This window comes from Alosa pseudoharengus, unplaced genomic scaffold, assembly GCF_046254945.1.
Source record: "Alosa pseudoharengus isolate Yale_2024_CS ecotype anadromous, Long Island Sound unplaced genomic scaffold, YU_APseudo_1.1 YU_APseudo_1.1_scf_14, whole genome shotgun sequence".
Classification (NCBI taxonomy): Eukaryota; Metazoa; Chordata; class Actinopteri; order Clupeiformes; family Clupeidae; genus Alosa; species Alosa pseudoharengus.
In genome coordinates this window covers 8,561,572-8,582,820 of record NW_027468609.1, presented here as the reverse complement: position 1 = coordinate 8,582,820, position 21,249 = coordinate 8,561,572, and the positions used below count along the sequence as shown (strand labels likewise).

The 21,249-nt window shown below is 44.7% G+C and overlaps 1 protein-coding gene across 1 annotated transcript; it reads left to right on the top strand.

Moving 5' to 3' along the window:
• The first annotated feature begins 582 nt into the window (after positions 1-582).
• Positions 583-20,512, top strand: tek (TEK tyrosine kinase, endothelial). Its single transcript, XM_076283718.1, has 23 exons — positions 583-819; positions 8,276-8,578; positions 9,253-9,363; positions 9,616-9,768; positions 10,447-10,578; positions 10,669-10,806; positions 11,027-11,152; positions 11,283-11,431; positions 11,753-11,897; positions 12,712-12,870; positions 13,635-13,769; positions 14,088-14,411; positions 14,610-14,918; positions 15,491-15,651; positions 16,036-16,246; positions 16,683-16,793; positions 17,324-17,514; positions 18,374-18,487; positions 18,585-18,655; positions 18,932-18,972; positions 19,292-19,388; positions 19,537-19,636; positions 19,974-20,512. Exons 1-23 carry the CDS (start codon positions 708-710, stop codon positions 20,046-20,048), a joined length of 3,468 nt encoding a protein of 1,155 aa, XP_076139833.1. The 5' UTR covers positions 583-707; the 3' UTR covers positions 20,049-20,512.
• Positions 20,513-21,249: the final 737 nt, after the last annotated feature.

Genomic DNA, 21,249 nt, shown 5'->3' with positions numbered 1-21,249 from the left:
GTCTCTTTACCTGGAATGTGTATCTGCATGAAATATTGAGTGCCAAGGTAGTTTCATGCGTAATTCTTCCTCAGAAAAAAAGTGGTACATTTTGATAGCAGCTTGTGACTATTTGACAGTGTTTTGTAGTCTGGATAAACTATTTCTCCACAAAAAACAACCTTTCAGTATGCTCTCTCTTCTTTGTGACACAAAAGTACTAATTTACACAGAGATTAACAGTGACCATGAAATGATTGCAGTGTTTGTTGTGGGTACACGGCAAGTGTCCTCCCCCCAGTGTCTCTGTTCTGCGGCCCCTCCCTGAGCAATGAGGGTCCTTCTGCAGGGTTCCAGTGAGGAGACGCCCTACAGGGCTGCGCAGGAGCCGCAATTAATGTCAAGCAATTGTTCAGACGAGGCCTTTCCCATCCTCACATGAAAAGGAAACAGGAAAAAGGAACTTCAACTCCCAGCGCCTGGACAGAGGAGAGGCGCGGGGGGGTCAGTCAGGGAATACAGGGAGAGGGAGGGGACGGCAGAGAGAGAGAGAGAGAGAGAGAGAGAGAGAGAGGGAAAGGGAGAGAGAGAGAGAAAGGGAAGGGAGGGAGAGAATTTCGAGCTTCAGACTGAGTGCCGAGATGTGTGTGGAGGGGCTTTTCTGACACCCTTCTGGGGGTTTGGTCCCTGACTCGAGCCGTAGCCCAGTGTGTAAACCCTCGCTGTGGATGTACCGCCAGCTTTGCCTCCTCTCCCGTGCCCAGACCCAGGCCTGTGGCTGGAGGAACATGCGTCAGCTCTCCTCCCTCGCCCTGTGTCTGCTCTGCTGGATCTACTCAGGTGAGTTTGCCGGCCTTTGTCTACGTCGCGTGGACTCATGATGGTCCGTTATGAAGTCATTGATTATAACTAACCACTAATGTTTGTTATTGGATTTTGGTTTTGATACTACCTCAATAACCTCTGAATTAGTGAGTCATAAGTAATTGGAGTGAGAGACTCCAAACATATTTGACACAATTTATGTCTTAACTTTGTGTGTATGCACGTGTGTATGGATGTATGTATAAGATGTGTACTGGTGGGAGTCATTCTGTTTATGAGGACTGGAATTGTCTGTATAATCTGCCTTTGCCAAAATGTTGTCAGTTTATTTCAGGAGAATGTTTATTTAAAATGTCTCAAAAGCATGTCATTCTTTATCTCTCTAAATTTATAGTTTGTCCATTTTGAGATATATGGATGATGCAATGGTGTTTTGTGTGGTTTTGGGAGGCTTTACTGTGTTTGTCAGTTTATTTGAGGAGAATGGACTGCACAGATTTGCTGCGTGAGGTACAGAGAGCTGCCTTAAACTCTGATGCCTTCCAAATGTCAGATTTGCATCATGCCGAGTTCAGTTGGGAAATAGTTCCGTTGAATGTTTTAGCATCCTTTTGGCCCCGGTAACACTAACCACTAACATATTTAAAATTCTTTCTCTTTGTTCTTGGACTGCCTTCTCTGCCAAAAGATATGTTCTTTTGGATTAATTCTGTCCCCAGTTGAATACCCAATGTATAATTTTTAGGCAACTGGATTTATTGTAGTGCACAAAATGTAATCCTGTATGTTGTTTTGGAAAAGTAGTTTTCAATTGTTCAGTGTTAATTAATTACTCTTAGTGCATACTCTGGAATATGTAATGGCTGAGTCATTGGTTTAAGCAACATTGGTGTGTGCCATTGGCATTAATATTAATATTATTACCCGATGACATTGAGAGTGAATTACAGACATCTCAGCCATCTTGGCACTGGTATTGTGTTGGGTTGATGTGCTTTGAAGGAAACTCTCAAAACCTCTCCAAAACAGGCGCGCCCAAGTAACGAAGAAAGCTTGTTCTCTTGGTGCCGCAGGCAAAACAGGACATCACTATGACAGCCAGCACTCACAAAACACTCAGTGTGCGTGTTACTCAAGTCAGAGGAATCAGCAACACCAGGTTACAGCCCCAGCCTTCTGCGCCAGTCAGTCAGTCAGTCAGTCAGTGCAGCGTGTATGGCATTTCCAGATACACTGTCTTCCAAACCCTTTTCATTGAGACACGCGTGTGAAATCTCCTTATTTGGCAGACTCTGGCGAGATCGCTCACACTGTATTAGGTTGAGCTCTAGCTGGCACCCAAAGCTGGGGATGTCTACATATGTAGGAGGGAGGATTTTGTGCCCCCCCTTGGGCTTTGCTGTGATGTTTTCCAGAGTGCTAGAAACCAAAGTGCTTATAACTACCCCAGGAGAAGGAGAGGAGGCATTGATGTAATCCACAGTTATGTACCAGGTGAAAAATGGGAGTATATGTGGGCTGTGATGTTGGGGATGGATTGAACATCTGAGCTTGTGGAATGTATGAGGAGCCATGGGCAAAGAGCTCCACGGCCTTGATGGTTTGCACATGATTGTTCCTTTTATCTGTAATTTTACCTGTTCCTATAATGATGATGTACCACTAGTGTTTTTAAGCGTTTTGATTTGTAGGCCAGTGTGTAAATGCTTGCAGCCTGGATGCAGTCATGCCTCAAGTTAGCTTCCTTAGATTTCCAGCATCGTGGTTATGGGTCTCTGAGTGTGAAGTGTGTTCAGAGCATAAACCCAGGCGCTATAAAAATTCCTGCAAATGAGGGAACGATTTTATACGTGCTCTTGTCATTTGTGAGGTCTTTAAACTCCCATCTCGGTGTTCATTAATCAAGTCTGTGGCTCCCTAGAATGCCTCTAGAATTCTCCCCCCTGGCTCTTAAGCACTCGTTTATGAACCTCGGCTACACTGCACTGATGAAGTCTGATGTGTCTATCAAGGCTAAAGGAGGAGGAGAGAAATATGTTGAGGGGAGAGAAAAAACATGGAGCGAATAAAGCATCGGCATTAATATGAAAACCATATGGCCAGTGCCTGGAAATGGAGAGGGCTGCTGGAGCTTAATGTACCAGTGGCTCCTGTTACTTAACACGGTGGAATTAATGAAATAATCCTGTCAAGCAAGCACTGGAACGCCAAATGGTTTCCTCTCCACCTAAACACACACACCCTCACTCTATCTCTGTGTTTCTCTCTCTCTCTCTCTGTTTCTCTCTCTCTCTCTCACTCTCTCTCATGGACCCACACCCCTTGTTCTTGGGCTGCCAACTCTGAACTCCCTGAATGAAAATAAAACATAGCTATGCTCTGTCGCCTCTTAATCAACTCGTGAAAACAATGCAGAGGATGCCCTGGTTTACTGGAAGAAATGAGCGACTTGGGCCTGTTTAAGATGGCCGGTAGATTACCAGACAACCCTATTTGTCAGCATATAAAGGCTCATTAACCTATCTCTGTTTATCAACAGATTGGCTCTGATAGCATTGACCATTGTAATAACAGTGTAATTAAGGGTGTGTATGTGTGCAGATGGGGCTCCTGGCTGTGCTTCAACCCTAGTTAAATGGTTCTGATTTAATGATTAATCCCAGTAGTAAGCCTGCTAATTAGAATAAGTGATTGGACCGTGAATGTTTGATAGGTTTGTGTATCCTTAGCTGGTTGCTAAATTGTGAATGACTTCTATATCAAATGCAGTCATCTCCTTTGCAAAGTCATAATTTTCTGATTGCGTCATGTGTCAGAGGTCATCACACTATGGCTTATTGTCCTATTTTTACGAGCCCTTTGGATGTTGGAGTCAATACATTTCTGCACATTGTTGTTGATGGCTTTTCTGATGAGGTCTAGTACATTCCTCCCATCAAGGAGATTTGGTGAGGTCAACACATTCTCTCCGTCATGTTAATGGATGAGTTTAATCTCTTGGCCTTTCTGAGTCTCTCCCGTCACCTTTGGTCCAGTAAACCCGTGAAAACCAATGCAAACTTGCAGTGCTGTGGGCCTACAGTCCTGCCTGGACACACCAAACAATCCACTGTGCTTGCAGTTAGCCACAACAGTAACTTAACAGCCCCCTGTTGTGGCAACACTATATCTACTACAGCCTGGGGCTTAACTACTAACTTTCGCTGATAAGAGTAAGGAACGATTTGTCATGTTGACGTTGCTGTTCCGCCCGGCTTTGGAGGAGGGTTGGATCGGACCCAGAGTCCAGACCCGCCACCCGACTCAATTAACCCCAATCTTATTTATGACCCACTAGGCCCACTGAGTTCACATCAGCCATCTACAGCCGAGCCAACAGTGAAAGGGAGTATAGGAAATGCCTTCGTATTTTTCCTCGTTGCTTTTTCTTCCAGATAAGCTTGACTCGTGTCGCCCGTGCGAGGGTGTGCCGTCTGTTGAGAATGAAATATGCCTCTGGGCTAAAGGCTTTTGAGCATCTGCAGAGAGAGAGATATAGAGCTGGACCACCTGTGGCTGACAAATGTTGGCCAACATTGGTCTGGACAAGAGTGCGTTACAGTCTAGGAATATCTCATATTCGAGCGCAGTCAGGAAATAGAATCGTTGTGTGTAAACTGAGAGAACAGCCGACTGTGTTTATACACGTCTACAGGGGTCATATTCTGAATGATTTTTTGTTTGCTTTTAAAATCCGTTACATCTCGGCTCCCAATCAAGATTTATGTGTGTATGCTCTTAGGCTTAGTAAGCACGGTCTGACACAAAGTGCTGTAGTTATTTTATTTTCTAGGAGATATTTGTCTAAGCAGGCAGAAAACTGTTTGGTCCTCGACCGTGAAATCAGTTTCAAAGTCCTTCTATGCGCACACTCAATGTGTTTATTTAAGATGGCTTTTTTTATTTGGCAGCCATAAAACTGCACGACACAATTAGTCTGCATCCAAGCACTAGACCAAGGCAATTCAGCGTTACTCTGTAAACTCCTGCAGGAATGTTGAATTTGTATCACCCTCAAACATCTGCCTCTCTACGCTTTTGACATCTCTTGGATCAAAATGTGAAAGCAAGTTAAATGTTCACATTTGTAAATTGAGAAATTCCCTGGGTCGCACTCACATAAATCGCTGCACAAGCCAGAAGTGTTATGGCTTGCTTTTTTTTTTTGATGTTGTGTATCTCACTTTGTTTATTCAGCCTTAGTTCACGTCAAATGTGAAATAAACTCCATCTCTTTAGCTGAAAGAGCAACTCAAAGGACACAGAGAGCGCACATGTTGCTGACCTACTCCAGTCATACTGTACCACTGAACTTTCTTTCAAAATATTGGCATAAATAATCGACAAATATAATCTGGCATCTAGACCATAAATAGCACTCTAAATTGTTTTCAATATTTACTGTGTTCTTATTGTGCAATTTTTTGGCGTTCATTTCGTAGATCTACACCCCTCATTGCTCCTCGTTGTGGACTATTCTTATTACAACAATAAGTGGGTGAGGTTTCCCCTTGGCCTTTTTTAACACTAATCACCTATTGCCATCAGGGTACTCATTGTGCATGATAAAAAAAAAGCACAAATAGTAATTGCAGTTTGATGTACTGTTACAACAGAAAGAGCTAGATGCATATGCTGTAGTACTAAGTTGTTCAAAGAGCAGAAATTGTTCAGAGAGTCTTGAATCAGTTAACAACTGGAGACACATTTATCAGTTTGACATAACTAATTTTGAGAAAATTGGTAGGATGAAATATTTGTTTTTGCCCAAAAACCAGAGAATTGAGAAAGAAGACGGCTGGAAGCAGAAATATGAGAGGAAGACTGAAAAGTGAAGAAAGTGTTTTCACAGTATATGCAAGCCCCGGAACCCACCTAATTAGAATTTATTTGTTTTTTGACAAGTGTTGGCCAAGGGTCTATCCCTTTGGGCACTGACAATCTACTGGCTGGCTCGCCATCACCTTGGCTAGGGAGGTTTTCATGGAGTGTGCTTAAGTAAACTGGCTGTTGCTTCCACTGCAGGAGCAGTCCTGTTTGTATGTCCAGACATAGAACTAACTCATTTTATTACCCGTTTTATCTGGGTAAAATGGCAGCAGCCCTTATTGTGTCGCAAACCTTTGACAGAAAAACGCTGGTGCCCTTTTGACTCTGCCGGCCCCAATAGCCCAGATTGTAAGCCCCCACCCCCACCCCTTTCCCCAAAGGAGCATGGAACTTATCAAACTTCAATTTATCCCGTGGAACTCATGCACACCTGCACTCAATTGCTGTCATGTTGCCAAACGCCCCACAAGCTGCCCTCTCTGAGCGAATCAATATGTTGCACAAGGAGTCGGACGCACCGGTGCATGTGCTATTGGTTTTGCACTTGAAAACAACATGCTAATGTGTTCATACTGCACTGACACCTTCAATTTGACTTCCACTAAATCATCTCGGGCAGCACCGCTTCAACCACCTCCAAGACACAGCGGTGGGCATCCGTTTGGATTACGGGAGAGCAGCAGGGGAGTGAGAGGCTATGAGGGGGAGATGTGAGATGATCTTGCATTCTGTGTGCGTACGGCGCCGTTTGAAGAGCGGCATGTGTGACAGATAGGTGGTCAAGTGTGAGGAGTGTCGGGTGTGAAAGGCAGCGCGCTGGAGGCAGGCATATGGAAGAGATCATGAGTGTGTGTGCGGTGCGCTTTGTACTGTGCCGACCCTGGGGTGGGCACTAGTGCACACTTGTGCTGCATGCACACACACACACACTTATGCATATTTACACACACACACACACACACACACCCCTGTAGAGAAGGGACGGCGTCAGGCCAACATTTCACCATGCATCAACTCCATGGCTCTGACACGCTCATCACTCACCATGGAAGGCAGGAAAAGATTAACCTGACAGGAGTCTCTCGGAGCCACAGGCCAGCAGCACATTTACGACCAGCGCTACAGTAAACAGCCCTCACCTCACCTCAAGCTCGTCCTTAATCCAAACCCTCTCGGGCCTCCCAAACAGCTCTCCTCCTCAACTCTTCACATACCCAGTGGGCATAGTGGAAACAAACAAAGTCTTTGCCTTTTGTAAACCCCCTTGCTCTCATTTCCCTGCGTTTCAACCCTGCTGATTTGGGAGGAACTACATCTCGGTGCTCTAAAGTAATGAATCCTCTGGAAGAAAACGTTGGGGAAGGGTTGCAATGACTCACTGTTTGAAACAACAGAAGATGGAGAAAATAAACGTTAAATCTTCACGCTAGATTTGGGTTCAAATTGGGACTTGACAGGCCCCTTGGTAATGTAATCCTCTTCCTCTCTCTCTCTCTCTGCACTCTAAACAAACTCTTCATCATTCGTTAATAGTCGTTACATCATCAATAACGGGAGGAGTAATCCTGAAAGAAGCTCTGTCCTGTATTTCTTGGGTTCAATCTTGTGATTTAACTAACTCATGATTAATACTGTTTTCTGGTCTTTTTTTTTTTCAAAATTGATGACCACATGACGATTGTAGCTTGACTATAGGAAGTTATTAGTCTGTACTGCAGGCAGATGTTAATGTGACTTTAATAAGGGTGTTCTATCTGATGTCTGACACTGATTCTATGTAATATGATCTACACCTCTTTTAGTCAGTGCATATAGACCAAATGACTCTCTGGTGTGAAAATTCATCATAATATCGAGGTGGGACTATCTGCGCACAGAAGGAGAAAAAGAACCTGACCTCGCATGTGCTTGTGTTTGCACAAGGCATTACGCGAGCCCTCTGGCTTTGCCAAATCTCGACGCATGGGCTTAGCATGCAGTAAACCCGGGGTCCCATAAAGTCCATTAGTGTAGCACATAAATCAGACGCAGTTATTGTTCTAGCCACATGATGCACCAGAGAGCATGGCAGGCCCCTGGGCCCCCCCTCCCACACACACACACGCACACGCACACACACACAAACACACACACACACACACACACACACACACACACACACACACAGCTGCTGGAACAGCTAAGTGCCTGATAGCACTGTATGTATTAGCTAGGTGCAACCCTGTTGTCTGACTGAAATAGTAATTATGCTGTTTTGTGAGTTATTGAGAATTGGGGGAGGATGAATGCTCAATCTTTAGCATCAAACTTATTTTGGTAAACAATGAATATTGTTAAGTTGCAGCTAATTCTGAGATCATTTACTTTCTTGATCTTGATTGTCATCTGCTTAGCAACTATGAACTCGAGAGCCAAATCTTAATGACTGTGACTGATGTGACTTTAAGGATCTTCAAGAAATATTTCTGAGCAGTAATTCCATTGTTCAGACAGCCAGACTCACAGAGTCACTAAGGAACACAAACAACTTAATACTTACAAAGGACATCCTCAGTAAAACTCAGTTTTATGTCTTTCTGTCTCTGCCCTCTGTCTTTTCCAGGCAGTGCCTTCGATATCGCAGATTTGACCCTAATCAACCCAGACCCTGTAGTCACCTCTGTGACCTCCTCCTTGCTGTGCGTAAGCAGTGACTGGACCTCCACCAACTCCCTCACCGTGAACCGCGACGCCCACCCAGCACATCCCCACCCGCCCACGCTCACCAACATGCCAGATGAGCGGTACCGCTCCGCCACCAAAATCGACTGGACCAACCGCAATGGCATCTTTGGCTCCTACTTCTGCCGATTCAAAGGCGCTGCAGAATCCGGCAAGATCTACACCTACAAGATGCTGAATGAAGGTAGAGACATTTCAAATGTTAGGCCTACTCTAAATTCCAAAACAGCTTGCTTGCCTTCTATAGCGGCAACTTTTGGTGCAGAGCCATTGCACTTAGAGCTATACAGTATAAGTAGTGAGAGCTATAAGTGATAGATCTGGAAAAATGATCCCGATCCAAAATTTTGATGTCTTGTTATTCAACCCTTGTTATTCAACACATGCTGCCCAATGTTATGAAGGGAGAGAGATGCTTTGAAGCCATCTGGAGCCTCTGAAGCAACAACATTGCACTATACTTACTCAGGGAGTGGACATGGTCCTCCCAGCTTTAACATTGGGGTGATGAAAGCATGAGAAATGATTTCTGACACAATGTCAGTTTTTGGCGGCATAACTTGTTATGCTTAGTTCGAGGGGGAGCCCTCCCCTGCCTCGCATCCCATAATTAACACAAACAGATGCGAGGGAGGAGGGGTAGGCTGGAACGTTGAACTTCAATAGGCTTTGACTTCCTGTCAGAAGAGTTTGTTTGCCTGGGCCTTCCTGGATGGGTAAAACTGCTGCAGACTCTGCAATCCATTTGTTTGCTTGTGTTCCATTTTATTTGTCTTCCCTCAGTAAGTGTACAGCTATGTTATGATTGCTCAGATCTTACTCTTGGCGATTCCAGTGAATTTGAATTTTGGTCCACAGCTGCCTTCCTTCCAGAGTCGCTAACGATCACGGCCAGCATTGGGGAGAATGTCAACATATCTTATGTGCGAAAGAAAGTGCTGCAGATGGATCCACTCATCTATAAGAATGGTATGATTGCTTGACGATGTAACAACATTAAGTCATTCCAGGGAAGGAGATCATCTTGGAATTGTATCAAGTGCTTGCAGTGCTTGCACCCTGTGTTCCTTGATGATATTTGATGGTCAATTAACTAACGTGAACTGTTATTTTGTCTGATGTAATAAATCGGTCAAAGTTATCAACCACATAGATCAGAGGTTTGCTGAAATCTGTAATCAGCAACTGTTGGAACTGTGAGAAAATGTCTGAATTTTTCAGGAACATTTCTTCACTCTTTGCCGAAGCATGAAATCTTCGACACACTTCAGTACCCTATCAAATCAGCGACATTTGCCGATGCTGGCCTCTACACCGCCAGATATATTGCCGATTCAGACATCACTGCTGGGATCACCAGGCTGATAGTAAGAAGTTAGTGTTGCTTTCATTCTCTTTCATCTCACACTGCTGCTAGGTGTCTTCAGTCATCTTGTGGTGCTTGGGATCTGTTTGTGCAAGGATGGAGAGGACTTATTCAAACATTGGGGTTGACGTTTGACTGTATCTCCTCATATTCATATGCATTGTACAGTCACATACCGCATTTTGGTGAGCTAAGTGAATGTATTCTGGCAGGGAATCACTGGCACAGTCTACCCCTTAAGGGTGTTTAGTTTTCAACTTCACTTAGCTCTAAGTAATCACATAACATCAGTGTTCACAATGTCCAGTCCAGAATGTCCTGAAGTAAACTCAGGTTAATATGCTGTGGCTGGCTGATAAATGCAAGACCAATAGTTTGCAGTTTCCAAATTCTGTGGAGTCATGATCGTATCTCATTGCTTTTAACTCATGACCTGCTGTTACTGTCGACCTCAGGAGAGGTGATGTTTAGATGTGGTTTTACAGTAATGGGTAGTTTCTGTGTCCAAGATATCTATTATTCTATCTTGGGTGGAGATAGTCCTCTCCACTCCCTCACAATCCAGTCCAGCCCCAGGATTCTGACCACAGGCAGGCTCCACTCATGCCAGCTATCTCAGATGTCTGACCGCTGGGATCGCTCTCATGTTTGTCTTCTGATGCTTTGATGCTCTGATGGAATCCCAGAATGCAGAGCACAACTTTGGGGTCCGGACTGTTCCAAAAGCTGCCCGGAATGTGCCAACGGAGGCGTGTGCCACGACGAGACTGGCGAGTGTGTTTGTCCTCCGGGGTTCAAGGGCTCCACGTGTGAAATAGGTACTGAATCACACTCAACCGTGCTTTAGACACTTTCAAACGTCCAGAATGTCAAACATAAATCACACTATACAATTCTTTACTGTGCAGTTTGTGGTGAGGGTCGTTTTGGTCGGACCTGTAAGCAGAGGTGCATGAATGGCAACTGCCAGTCCATGGTGTTCTGCCTGCGGGACCCGTATGGATGTTCCTGCTCTACAGGGTGGAGAGGCCTGAACTGCAGGGAACGTGAGGGACTCATATATTATAGCACTACATTATTGTATGTATATGTATATAAATGTGTATATATATGTTTGTGTGTGTGTGTGTGTGTGTGTGTGTGCTAGATATGTTATATAATTGTGCTCTTGGATGCTCTCCCAGTTGATACTGCAGTTTAGTCACACATTATGTGATTTTACTCTGCGAATGAGAATAACCAACAGACATTTTATATTATGTCCAGCTTGTCCAGCAGGTTATTATGGGGCCGGCTGTAAACTACGGTGTATGTGTGGAGGGAAAGGAAAATGTGACCGTTATCGGGGCTGCGTGTGTCCAGGGAGACACGGCTCTCGCTGTGAGGGAGAAGGTAGGAGAAGAGGATCTCTTTTTTTCCTTCTCAACCACATATCCTCTCTCTCTCTTTCTCTCTCTTACTTTAAACATCAGGAGGTCTGTCCACCAGTTCTCATAACGCTGTCCATTGTCGTTTTTTCAAGACAAACCTCCTGTTGTGGTCAGCGCCTTCAGGGACACGGAGGAGCTGAATGCTGGAGTCGTCTACACGGTCAACTGTTCCGCCCGGGGCCAACCAGCGCCGCTCCACGGGGACATCATCCTGCTCAAACCCGACAGGACTCCTGTATATGTGCGTATAAAACGCAGGATGCTCCAGTCATCTTAAATCACAGGACACAGGATCACAGGATATTTATGAGAGTTTAAAACAACAGGGCTCTCAGCAGCCGATGTCATTTTAGATTTGTGTAGCCACAAGAAGATAAGTCTTATGTTAGCATGAAACTTATACTGTCTTTTGTTACAGTGTATGTTAATGTTCACCTTACAATAACCCTCTGCCGTTGGTTGACATTTTGTGTCAGGAAAAATAGAATGACCCCAGTCAGTCAGTCAGTCACTCCAGACTCTCAAATGTTTTTTTTTTGTGTCTGGTTTGTTTTGTTTTCAGGCATTAGACACAGAGACGGTGAATGATCAGACCACCTCTATGTTCCGAGTGGATAAGATCTCCGTGTCAGACACAGGGCGCTGGCGCTGCCAGGTGAACACCACAGCTGGGCAGGTGGGCAAGGATTTCCTGGTGATCGTCAAAGGTGAGATTAGGATTTTATGAATAATCTGGTTTAAATAGATTTTAGTTTATTAGTGGGGCAATTCCACGGAAAATTGACTTTTTGTCACATCCATTGTATAACGCCAGTAAAATGCCTTGGTGCATTTTTTCTCATGTACATTCTTCAGCCAAAAATAGCAAATGCTCAAATGTCATGTAATCATTCACATCATACCATACCATCACATTTTATTGGCGTTATGGATTACAAAAACCATAATTTTCCATGGAATTGGCCAGTGACATTATCTGACTTGTGTTCCCTTTGTGACTTCTAAGCTAACCAGCTGTTTACTTTGGGTGCAGCAACAGATTTCAGTCCTCTTGCACTGTCTGCTCCCTCCAAAGATATTCAGTTAGTGTTCAAATGCCCCACATGAATGCCCCCCATTGAGTGTCTTGGTTATTCAGTTACATCTCCCCTCTCTCTCTGATGATGTTCAGCTTCACTGCACTCGTCCTCTGTGGAGAGATATCTTGTCCGTATAGCAGAAAGATGATACACGTAGATTAAGTCTACTTGTGCAAATGCCAGAGGTCTGACAATGAAAATAAGTCTGTTTTTGCTCTCGCTTCAGAGCTAATTCTCCAACTGTGCAGCATTATTTAATCTGACTTCCACGCGGTTTATGTTGCCTTTGGTGTAGCGTTAAGGATCCCATGGAGGAGAATATGTTTTGGCTCTTGTGTAAGATCCAGTGCATATGTTATCTCTCAGGGCATCCAGCCATAGAATATCCAAATGACAAAGGCATGTGAAGAGAGCTTTCCTCATTGAGTTCCTGTTCTTAAAGTTCCCCCACAGCCCCAGTACCCCCCCTTTCTAAACGGCAGTGGGCCCTACCATCTTGTCATCCACGTGAACAAGGAACCCTACTCAGGCGACGGGCCTGTGACCTCCGTGAAGGTCGCCTACAAGCAGGTCAACACCTCGTCGTGGCGGATGGTGGAAGGTAGGTGGCAGCGTTTAGCCATGTGTGTGTGAGAGTGTGCGCACTCTACAGAGAGCTCTGTTTACATCCTGCAGCTACAAGTCAAAGTTCAAAGGTTAACTCACTGTTCCTGGCTGGCGCTCAATTTATGATGTGTTTTCCATTGCATATTGAATTAAAACCTGCGGACAGAAATAGTTATCTGATGAGCTCAACGTTTTTCTAGGGGGGAATTGTTTTTTGATACTTGGTTCTGAAAGTTATTACGGGCGCACAGAACAATTGCAGTGAGGTCATCCTCCGGAAAGGGCCTTGTGTTTTTTAGGAAAAGAATAATTGCTTCCAGAGAGCTTTTGTTTCTTCTGAAGATCGCTTGCTTTGCATATCTCTGCGTGTCTTCGTTGCTCCCAAGGTTATCCTCGAGACCTTGGAGCTGTTTCCATTTTGGTGCTGTTTGAAGACGTGCCGGCCCTTCTGTCCCTTGTTAAAAGTGTTAGGCGTCTAATACACGTCTTACTCATCCGGTGGTAAAAATGGAATGATAAGGTGGAGGTTTTTCAGTTTTTCATTTGTCAGCAACGTGCGATTAAGTTACATTTCCATAATCATAAGACTGCATGTTTTTACTGCTCTTGGATGATATTTGTGCGATTCTCAGAATACTAATGAAACTGAGAATTGGCTGTAGTGACTTTTATCTCATCTAATTGTGTGTGTGTGTGTGTGTGTGTGTGTTTGGCTGTAGTAATGGATTTTGATCTCATCTGTTTGTTTGTGTGTATCAGTGATGGGCTCCCAGGTGAAGCTGGAGAACCTGACGCCCATGACTGAATACATTACGTTTGTGCTGCTTGCTCGAAGAGGAGTAGGAGGTACCGGCTATCCTGGACCTGAGGCCAGCTTCTACACACAGTTACTGGGTGAGGCATGCACTATGTACTTAAACCAGAAAGCCACACACACACACACACATACACACACACACACGCACGCACACCCTTACACAAGCACATACACACACATACTCACACAAGCACACACACACACACACACACACACATGTACATACACCCTTACCCTCACACACACACACACACACACACACACACACACACACACACACACACACACACTTATGCACATATATACACACACATGTACAATCACACACACACTATACATGCGTCCTCCCATATAACTAATTTCCAACATGGCATGACTCCCTCCCTCGATTCCAGAGTGTTCTTACCCCACTGGTATCAAACTGGTCCCGCTGAGCCAGACTGCTCTGGACCTGTCCTGGGACCCGCTGGACCGACCCACCAAGGACGACTGGATCTACCAGCTGGAGTGCCTCCAGAGCTCTGACCCCAGCAACCTCCAGACGTACCACCTGCCCGCCAACTCCACAGGCCTGCCACTCCGCGTCCTAAAGCCCAAGCACAAGTACGAGTGCCGCCTGTGGCTGACGTCCAGCTCCGACAGCACAGACGTCCAGTGTCGCCCGGGCCACTCAGTGGGCTTGTACCGAGCAGCCGTGTCGGCCTGGACCCTCAGCAATGGTATGATCTTAAAGATGATGATGAAGCAAAGGCTCATGGGAAATGTAGTCTTTCATTTCTTTCCCAATCCCTGCAGGAGTGTTACTTTATAGGTCAATAAGGGATCATAATATTTGAAGGTGGCTTGTGGAATTTTTTTTTTTTACTATTGTGATTGCAAACATTGTTGTCTAACTAGACTGGTCATTTCTAACCCAGAACTGCCCCCTGCACCTTTCAACATCCTCGCCTGCAACGTCACCGACACCTCGGCCACCATCACCTGGTCACTGGCTGAGGGCAACTCCATCTCCAAGGTGACCATCCTGTACCAGCGGGACCAGGACGACCTGCGTCAGCTGGTGGAGATCGCCGTGCCCCAGGACCAGCTGGCCATGCAGTTCCAGCTACGCGGCCTGCTGCAGGACACTCTCTACCAGGTGGAGCTCTGGGCGGCCAACAACATGGGCGAGAGCCAGGACAGACCCCAGATCCACGTCAGGACCCTCACGCAGCAGGAGAGCACCAGTGAGTCCACTGGGTTACCACAACTCTGGGGCATGGGAAGCATATAGCACCCTTACCATCTTTTAACATTGTGTTGGAAGCACTGATTGCAGTGAAATGAATAGTATATGGAGGCCAAAAGTTTGGATACACCTTCTCATTCAATGCGTTTCCTTTATTTTTATGACTATTTACATTGTAGATTCATCAAAACACATGTGGAATTATGTACTTAACAAAAAAGTGTGAAATAACTAAAAACATGTCTTATATTCTAGTTTCTACAAAGTTGCTATTTTTTTTTTTTATTTAATACCATATTCAGCAAGCCATAACGTGACAAATATTCATCTGTGGGCCAAATAACTTTGCATTCATTCATAGTTTTGATGCCTTCAGTGAGAATCTACAATGTAAATAGTCATGAAAATAAAGAAAACACATTGAAATGAGAAGGTGTGTCCAAACTTTTGGCCTGTACTGTACTTTGTTATCATCACTGGCATATGTACATGAACAAAAGAATCAAGTGCAGATAGCCATATTTCCACAGGTTTTTTATGTTGACTGGTTTGACTTCTGTTTTGCCACAGGACTGAGCAGACTGACCAGTGAAGGCAACATGCTGTTCTTCGCCATCCTGGGCTCAGCGGGAATGACCTGCATCACCATCCTCATTGCCTTCTGCATCGTGCTGCAGCTCAAACGTGCCACCTTCCAGAGGAGGATGGTGCAGGCTTTCCAGAACATCGTGGTAAGTCTCACACACACACACACACACACACACACACACACACACACACACACACTCCAAGGATGGAGAGGCTGAATGGGGACCCTGCACCCACCACCACCCAATACACCACCTCCACTAATCCTCCACCCACTAACACACACAAACACACACACACACACACACACATACACACACTGAAATTTCAACACTGGACTGAAGACAGTCACATTTTACGGGCTTCACTGAAAAGAGCACAATATCATGGAAATGTTGAACACTGATGATTGAAAATGTAAATATGCTTGAGTACTTAGCTGTTACACATGCGCACACACAAGGCATCAATCATCCATTTTATCTGTTCTGCTCATTTTCGAATCCCCGCTCTCTCCCCCCTTGCAGAGAGAGGAACCAGTGGTGCAGTTCAGCTCAGGGACCCTGAACATGCCCAAGAAGTCCATGCACACCCCCCAGCGCGTGGCCTACCCTGCCCTCGAGTGGAACGACATCAAGTTCCAGGACGTCATCGGTGAGGGCAATTTTGGACAGGTCCTGAAGGCCAGCATCAAGAAGGACGGTCTGAGAATGGATGCGGCCATCAAAAGGATGAAAGGTAAACTACAGGCCAGTAGCATTGACTCAATTGACACTCGTCTCCAACTGTCACTCGCACTGCATTGTGGTAAACAACAGCTATCTATGTTAAAGGTTATCTGTTGGTAAAAGAGCAATGACGAATCGTAAAGATTTGCAAGATTTGCATGGGCTTGTTTTTTGGTTCAGAGAAAGGAGGTGGAAAGGATCCATTTTTTGGTGAAGTTTCTTTAACAAATTGCTACTCCATAATGGTTTCCTGGTGCTGCTGTCGTGCTAGCCAAAACCAGTATTGATGAATGCTGTCTGTGTGTGTGTGTGTGTGTGTGTGTGTGTGTGTGTGTGTTTGTGTGTGTGTGTGTGTGTGCGCGGGTACGTGTACGTATGTATGTTTGTATGCGTGTGTGTATGTATGCTTGTGTGTGCGTATGTATGTGTGCGTGCCACAACCTCAGAGTACGCCTCCAAGGATGACCACAGGGACTTTGCCGGGGAGCTGGAGGTGCTGTGCAAGCTTGGCCACCATCCCAACATCATCAATCTGCTGGGGGCCTGTGAGCACAGGGGTAAATCTGAGCGCTCTCCTCTCTTCTCCACACCCCTCCACCCTCTACTCCTTCCTCTCCTCTTCTCTCTTCTCCTCTCCTCCTCCCTTGTCCCCTCCCCTCCTCTCTGATCCTTTCCCCTCCTCTCTCCTCTCTTCTCTTTTCCTCTCTCCCCTCCACTCATCCCTTCCTCTCCTCTCCTCCCCTCCTCTCCTCTCCCTTCCTCTCCTCTCCTCCCCTCCTCTCCTCACCTCTCCTCCACTTACACGCTTTGAGACCCCACCTGGGCCTTTTAACACACCACTCAAGCGATGGCATTAAATGCACAGAGTGGTACGTGACATTTATCATGTATGAGATATATAAAGGAAGTGAAGGATTTCACAAACGACCCCCAGACGCCCTGAAATCACGTCTGGCGAACGTTTAAACACGTCTCATAAATCTCATATACACAGGTGCAAACCAGTGGAACTAATTGTGAAGTGAACTGTGACATGGTTATGGATTTAGGCTTTTGGGGCTGATGGTCAGGGATGTCTTCTCTGCAGGCTATCTCTACTTGGCCATTGAGTTCGCTCCGCACGGCAACCTGCTGGACTTCCTGCGGAAGAGCAGGGTTCTGGAGACGGACCCAGCGTTCGCCATCGCCCACAGCACGGCGTCCACACTGTCCTCCCAGCAGCTCCTGCACTTTGCAGCAGACGTGGCACGGGGCATGGACTACCTGAGCCAGAAACAGGTGAGTCTGACCGCCGAGTCTGACAGCTGAGTTTGACTTGTTCCATGTCTCATTCTATAGGCCGTGAACAGTAAAGGGGTAATAGATAGATAGATAGATAGATAGATAGATAGATAGATAGATAGATAGATAGATAGATAGATAAATAGATAGATACTTTATTGATCCCCAAGGTGAAATTCAAGGTCTCAGTACCATACAGACATCACACACACATTCACTAACAGCAGAAAAAAGTAATTAAAAGTATATAATATAAAAAACACTGCTAAGCAATAAGGACAGTAAAAGATAAAGAATACTAAAATACAAATTATACTAAATAACACAAAATCTAAATCAAGTCTAAAAACAGTATCCACCTAGTGGGTGATTAATCATGAGGCGCTTGCAATGACTGAGGCAGGTACTGAGCCTGTGATTCTCTGTGCATAGTAAGGTAAGGTGCTCTGTGTGAGTGAGTGTCATGGTGATGGTAATAAACCCTATGGAACAGACCAGAAGATCAGGAATAACATACTTGTACTAAACCTACCATGAAAACCCCATGAAGACACACCAGAACCTTCTGCAAGTCTGATACTAAAAATCAGGAATAGCATACTTGTACTAAACCTACCATGAAAACCCCATGAAGACAGACCAGAACCTTCTGCAAGTCTGATACTAAAAATCAGGAATAGCATACTTGTACTAAACCCAAACCCACAGACAAATATGTTGGCTAAGGAACCATGAACTTAGTTCTATTGGTTCGTGGTTAAAAATTTCATATTAATGTGCTGACTGTGAGACAGAAGGACAATGCAGTGCATAACTCCGACATGATAAATAATGCCAGTACCATGGATGTGATCAGTTTATCCACAGAGATCTGGCCGCCAGGAACATTCTTGTTGGGGAGAACTTTGTGGCGAAGATCGCGGACTTTGGGCTCTCCCGAGGCCAGGAGGTGTATGTGAAGAAGACGATGGTATGGATGTCAGGAGAAAAGTACTGTATACCTCATTCAGTCCTGTTTCTCATGAGCTCAGCACACTGATGGTTTGATTGCTGTCTGCTCCATACAGGGCAGATTACCTGTGCGATGGATGGCCATTGAGTCTCTGAACTACAGTGTCTACACCACTAACAGTGACGTGTGAGTGTCTCAGTCCTGACTACATTATTGGCCCTATTACTACTGTTAGCCACCAGAAACATGATGTATACTTACTACTGTTAGCCACCAGAAACATGATGTTCACTTACTACTGTTAGCCACCAGAAACATGATGTTTACTTACTACTGTTAGACACCAGAAAACATGATGTATACTTAGAAAATATGTACAATACACATTACTGTGTAATACATGTGTACATGTTTGTTTGCAGTAAGTGGAACAGCATTTTTATTTTTGTGCTTCTTCAACAGGTGGTCATATGGAGTTCTTCTCTGGGAGATTGTCAGCCTGGGTTAGTATTTATGATTTGCCTGAACTCCTGATTCATTTGATAGAGTACAATCCAAACTGCACAATGCTGAGTGACTAATGACACGGCTGTGTTTTAACTGGCTTGGAGAGCCGCCCCACAGTGGGATTGTGTTAAGTTTGACGTTGTGAAGTCATTACTGGCAAGCCCTCTCAGAATACAAAGCGTTTTGATGGATACTTTGGTTTGGCAGCCATTAGTTAAGCAGTTTCTAAGCTGCTGAAAACCCTCTCAATCAAGTGTACTTTCTCTCTGTCTCTCTCTGTGTGTGTGTGTGTGTGTCTGTATGTGTGTATAAAAGGTGGAACCCCATACTGTGGCATGACCTGTGCTGAGCTCTATGAGAAGCTGCCACAGGGCTATCGTCTGGAGAAGCCTCTCAACTGTGATGATGAGGTGTAAGTACACCAGTGGGGTGGGGTGAGGTGTACTCCCTGACCTGTTACGTCCTGTCAGACTGTTCTAGAGTTTTCCTCATGCAGTATTATCCAGTGTATTCAGGCATTCCACATCTGCAGCCCCTGATCCGTATCTTTGCTGTTTCAGATATGACCTGATGCGGCAATGCTGGAGAGAGAAACCCTACGAGAGACCCTCATTCACTCAGATCCTGGTCTCGCTCAATCGGATGCTGGAAGAAAGAAAGGTAACTCATACACCCCCATCTTTTCATCATTCACTATTCACATTCACGTCATTCCTAACCCACCCTGCCACTTCTGCTTCCACTGTTTGCTAAGTACAAAAAATACTGCCAAGCTGCAAGGTTACAGTTTGTCTGACCTGACTTAAACCATTAGGCACTTTTAATATTAAATAGCCAAATCACTGTATTTTTTTTTACCAAACTGTCTAGTCTAAAGTCTAGTGATAATCACACTGGAGGAAATAAATGATAGTTGTCAAATGTGTGAATATGAATGAGGGTTAACTGGTGGTTTACTTTCTTCACACTCTCGTGGATGTCCCCTGTTCTCTTCCAGACATATGTGAACACCACGCTGTATGAGAAGTTCACCTATGCGGGCATTGACTGCTCTGCCGAAGAAGCTGGATGATTGTATGTGTTATACCACGAGAAGGACATTTTTTATACAGTTACATTGGACATGTATTCTGTACAGTTACAGTACGTTGGACATGTATCCTGTACCAGTTACTTCACTTAGGCTGGATATGTATCAGTGAAAACAAGGTTTAATCGATCCTTTTAAAAGGGGTGGATGGACTACAATTTTGCACACATTGTGTACTCATGTTTGAAATATTATGAAATGTTAAAGGGATGTATCCAACAACTCTTTTTTATATGAATGTCAGCCGTTGTAAATTGCTTCGATTGATGTCAGAGTTGATGTAAGAGTGTAAGTCACACAGCTGGAATTTTGTTTTTCTATCAGAAGAAGTTGAGGTCAACTGTAAATAGCCACTTTTGTCTTTTGTTTTTAACGATTAGCTGAAGTTTCTACAAAGTTCTCTAAGACACCAATAAAATCTTTTGTTTTTCAAATAGTGTGTGCATCTCTTAAGCAGTCATTATATTAACAAAGGTAACTCATTTGGAAGTTTAATGTAAGCGAATGCCAAAATAGCAAATTAAAGTCCTTGATGAAAGTTGATCAGAACAAAAAAATTCTCAGACTATTCAAACACTATAATACGTTTCTATAGAGTATCAAGATGAATAACCTTTCAACACATCTTAAATAAAATGTCTCTCAGACCTTTACATTCAAAGCACACAAAAACTCACAGCACACAGCAAAGACCTCCATTCCCTGCAGTAGTATCTCAACTCATCCATGTAGTTTGATCCCTGCATCCCAACTCACTAATGCAATTTACACAACATCAGATATCAATCAGGCAGAGTCATTACTGGTGAGCCCAGGGGAGGTCCTGCTGTCTGGGTCCCTGTTGTTCAGAGAGGACACCAGAGAGAGAGAGAGAGAGAGAGCGGGTGGAGAGGGACTGTGGAGGTAGATATCCATTTCCATCCTCTGAGTCCTACTGCGGGCTGTGTTGAGGGGGACATCCTGCCCTGGTCTATGGGGGGGGGGGGGAGTCTGATAGATGAGATTCAGGGGCTGAGATGTCAGCGGAGAGATGAAGGATTGTCATCTCCTCTCTACAGTGCTAACAAGATGAAACAGAACCTCCAGAACCTGACGAGGACCAGATTCCTCTCGTTGATTATTTAAAAAAAAAAGGCTCTCGCTTAAGGCTACCCCATGCACATTGCAGGTTTCAAACAACTAT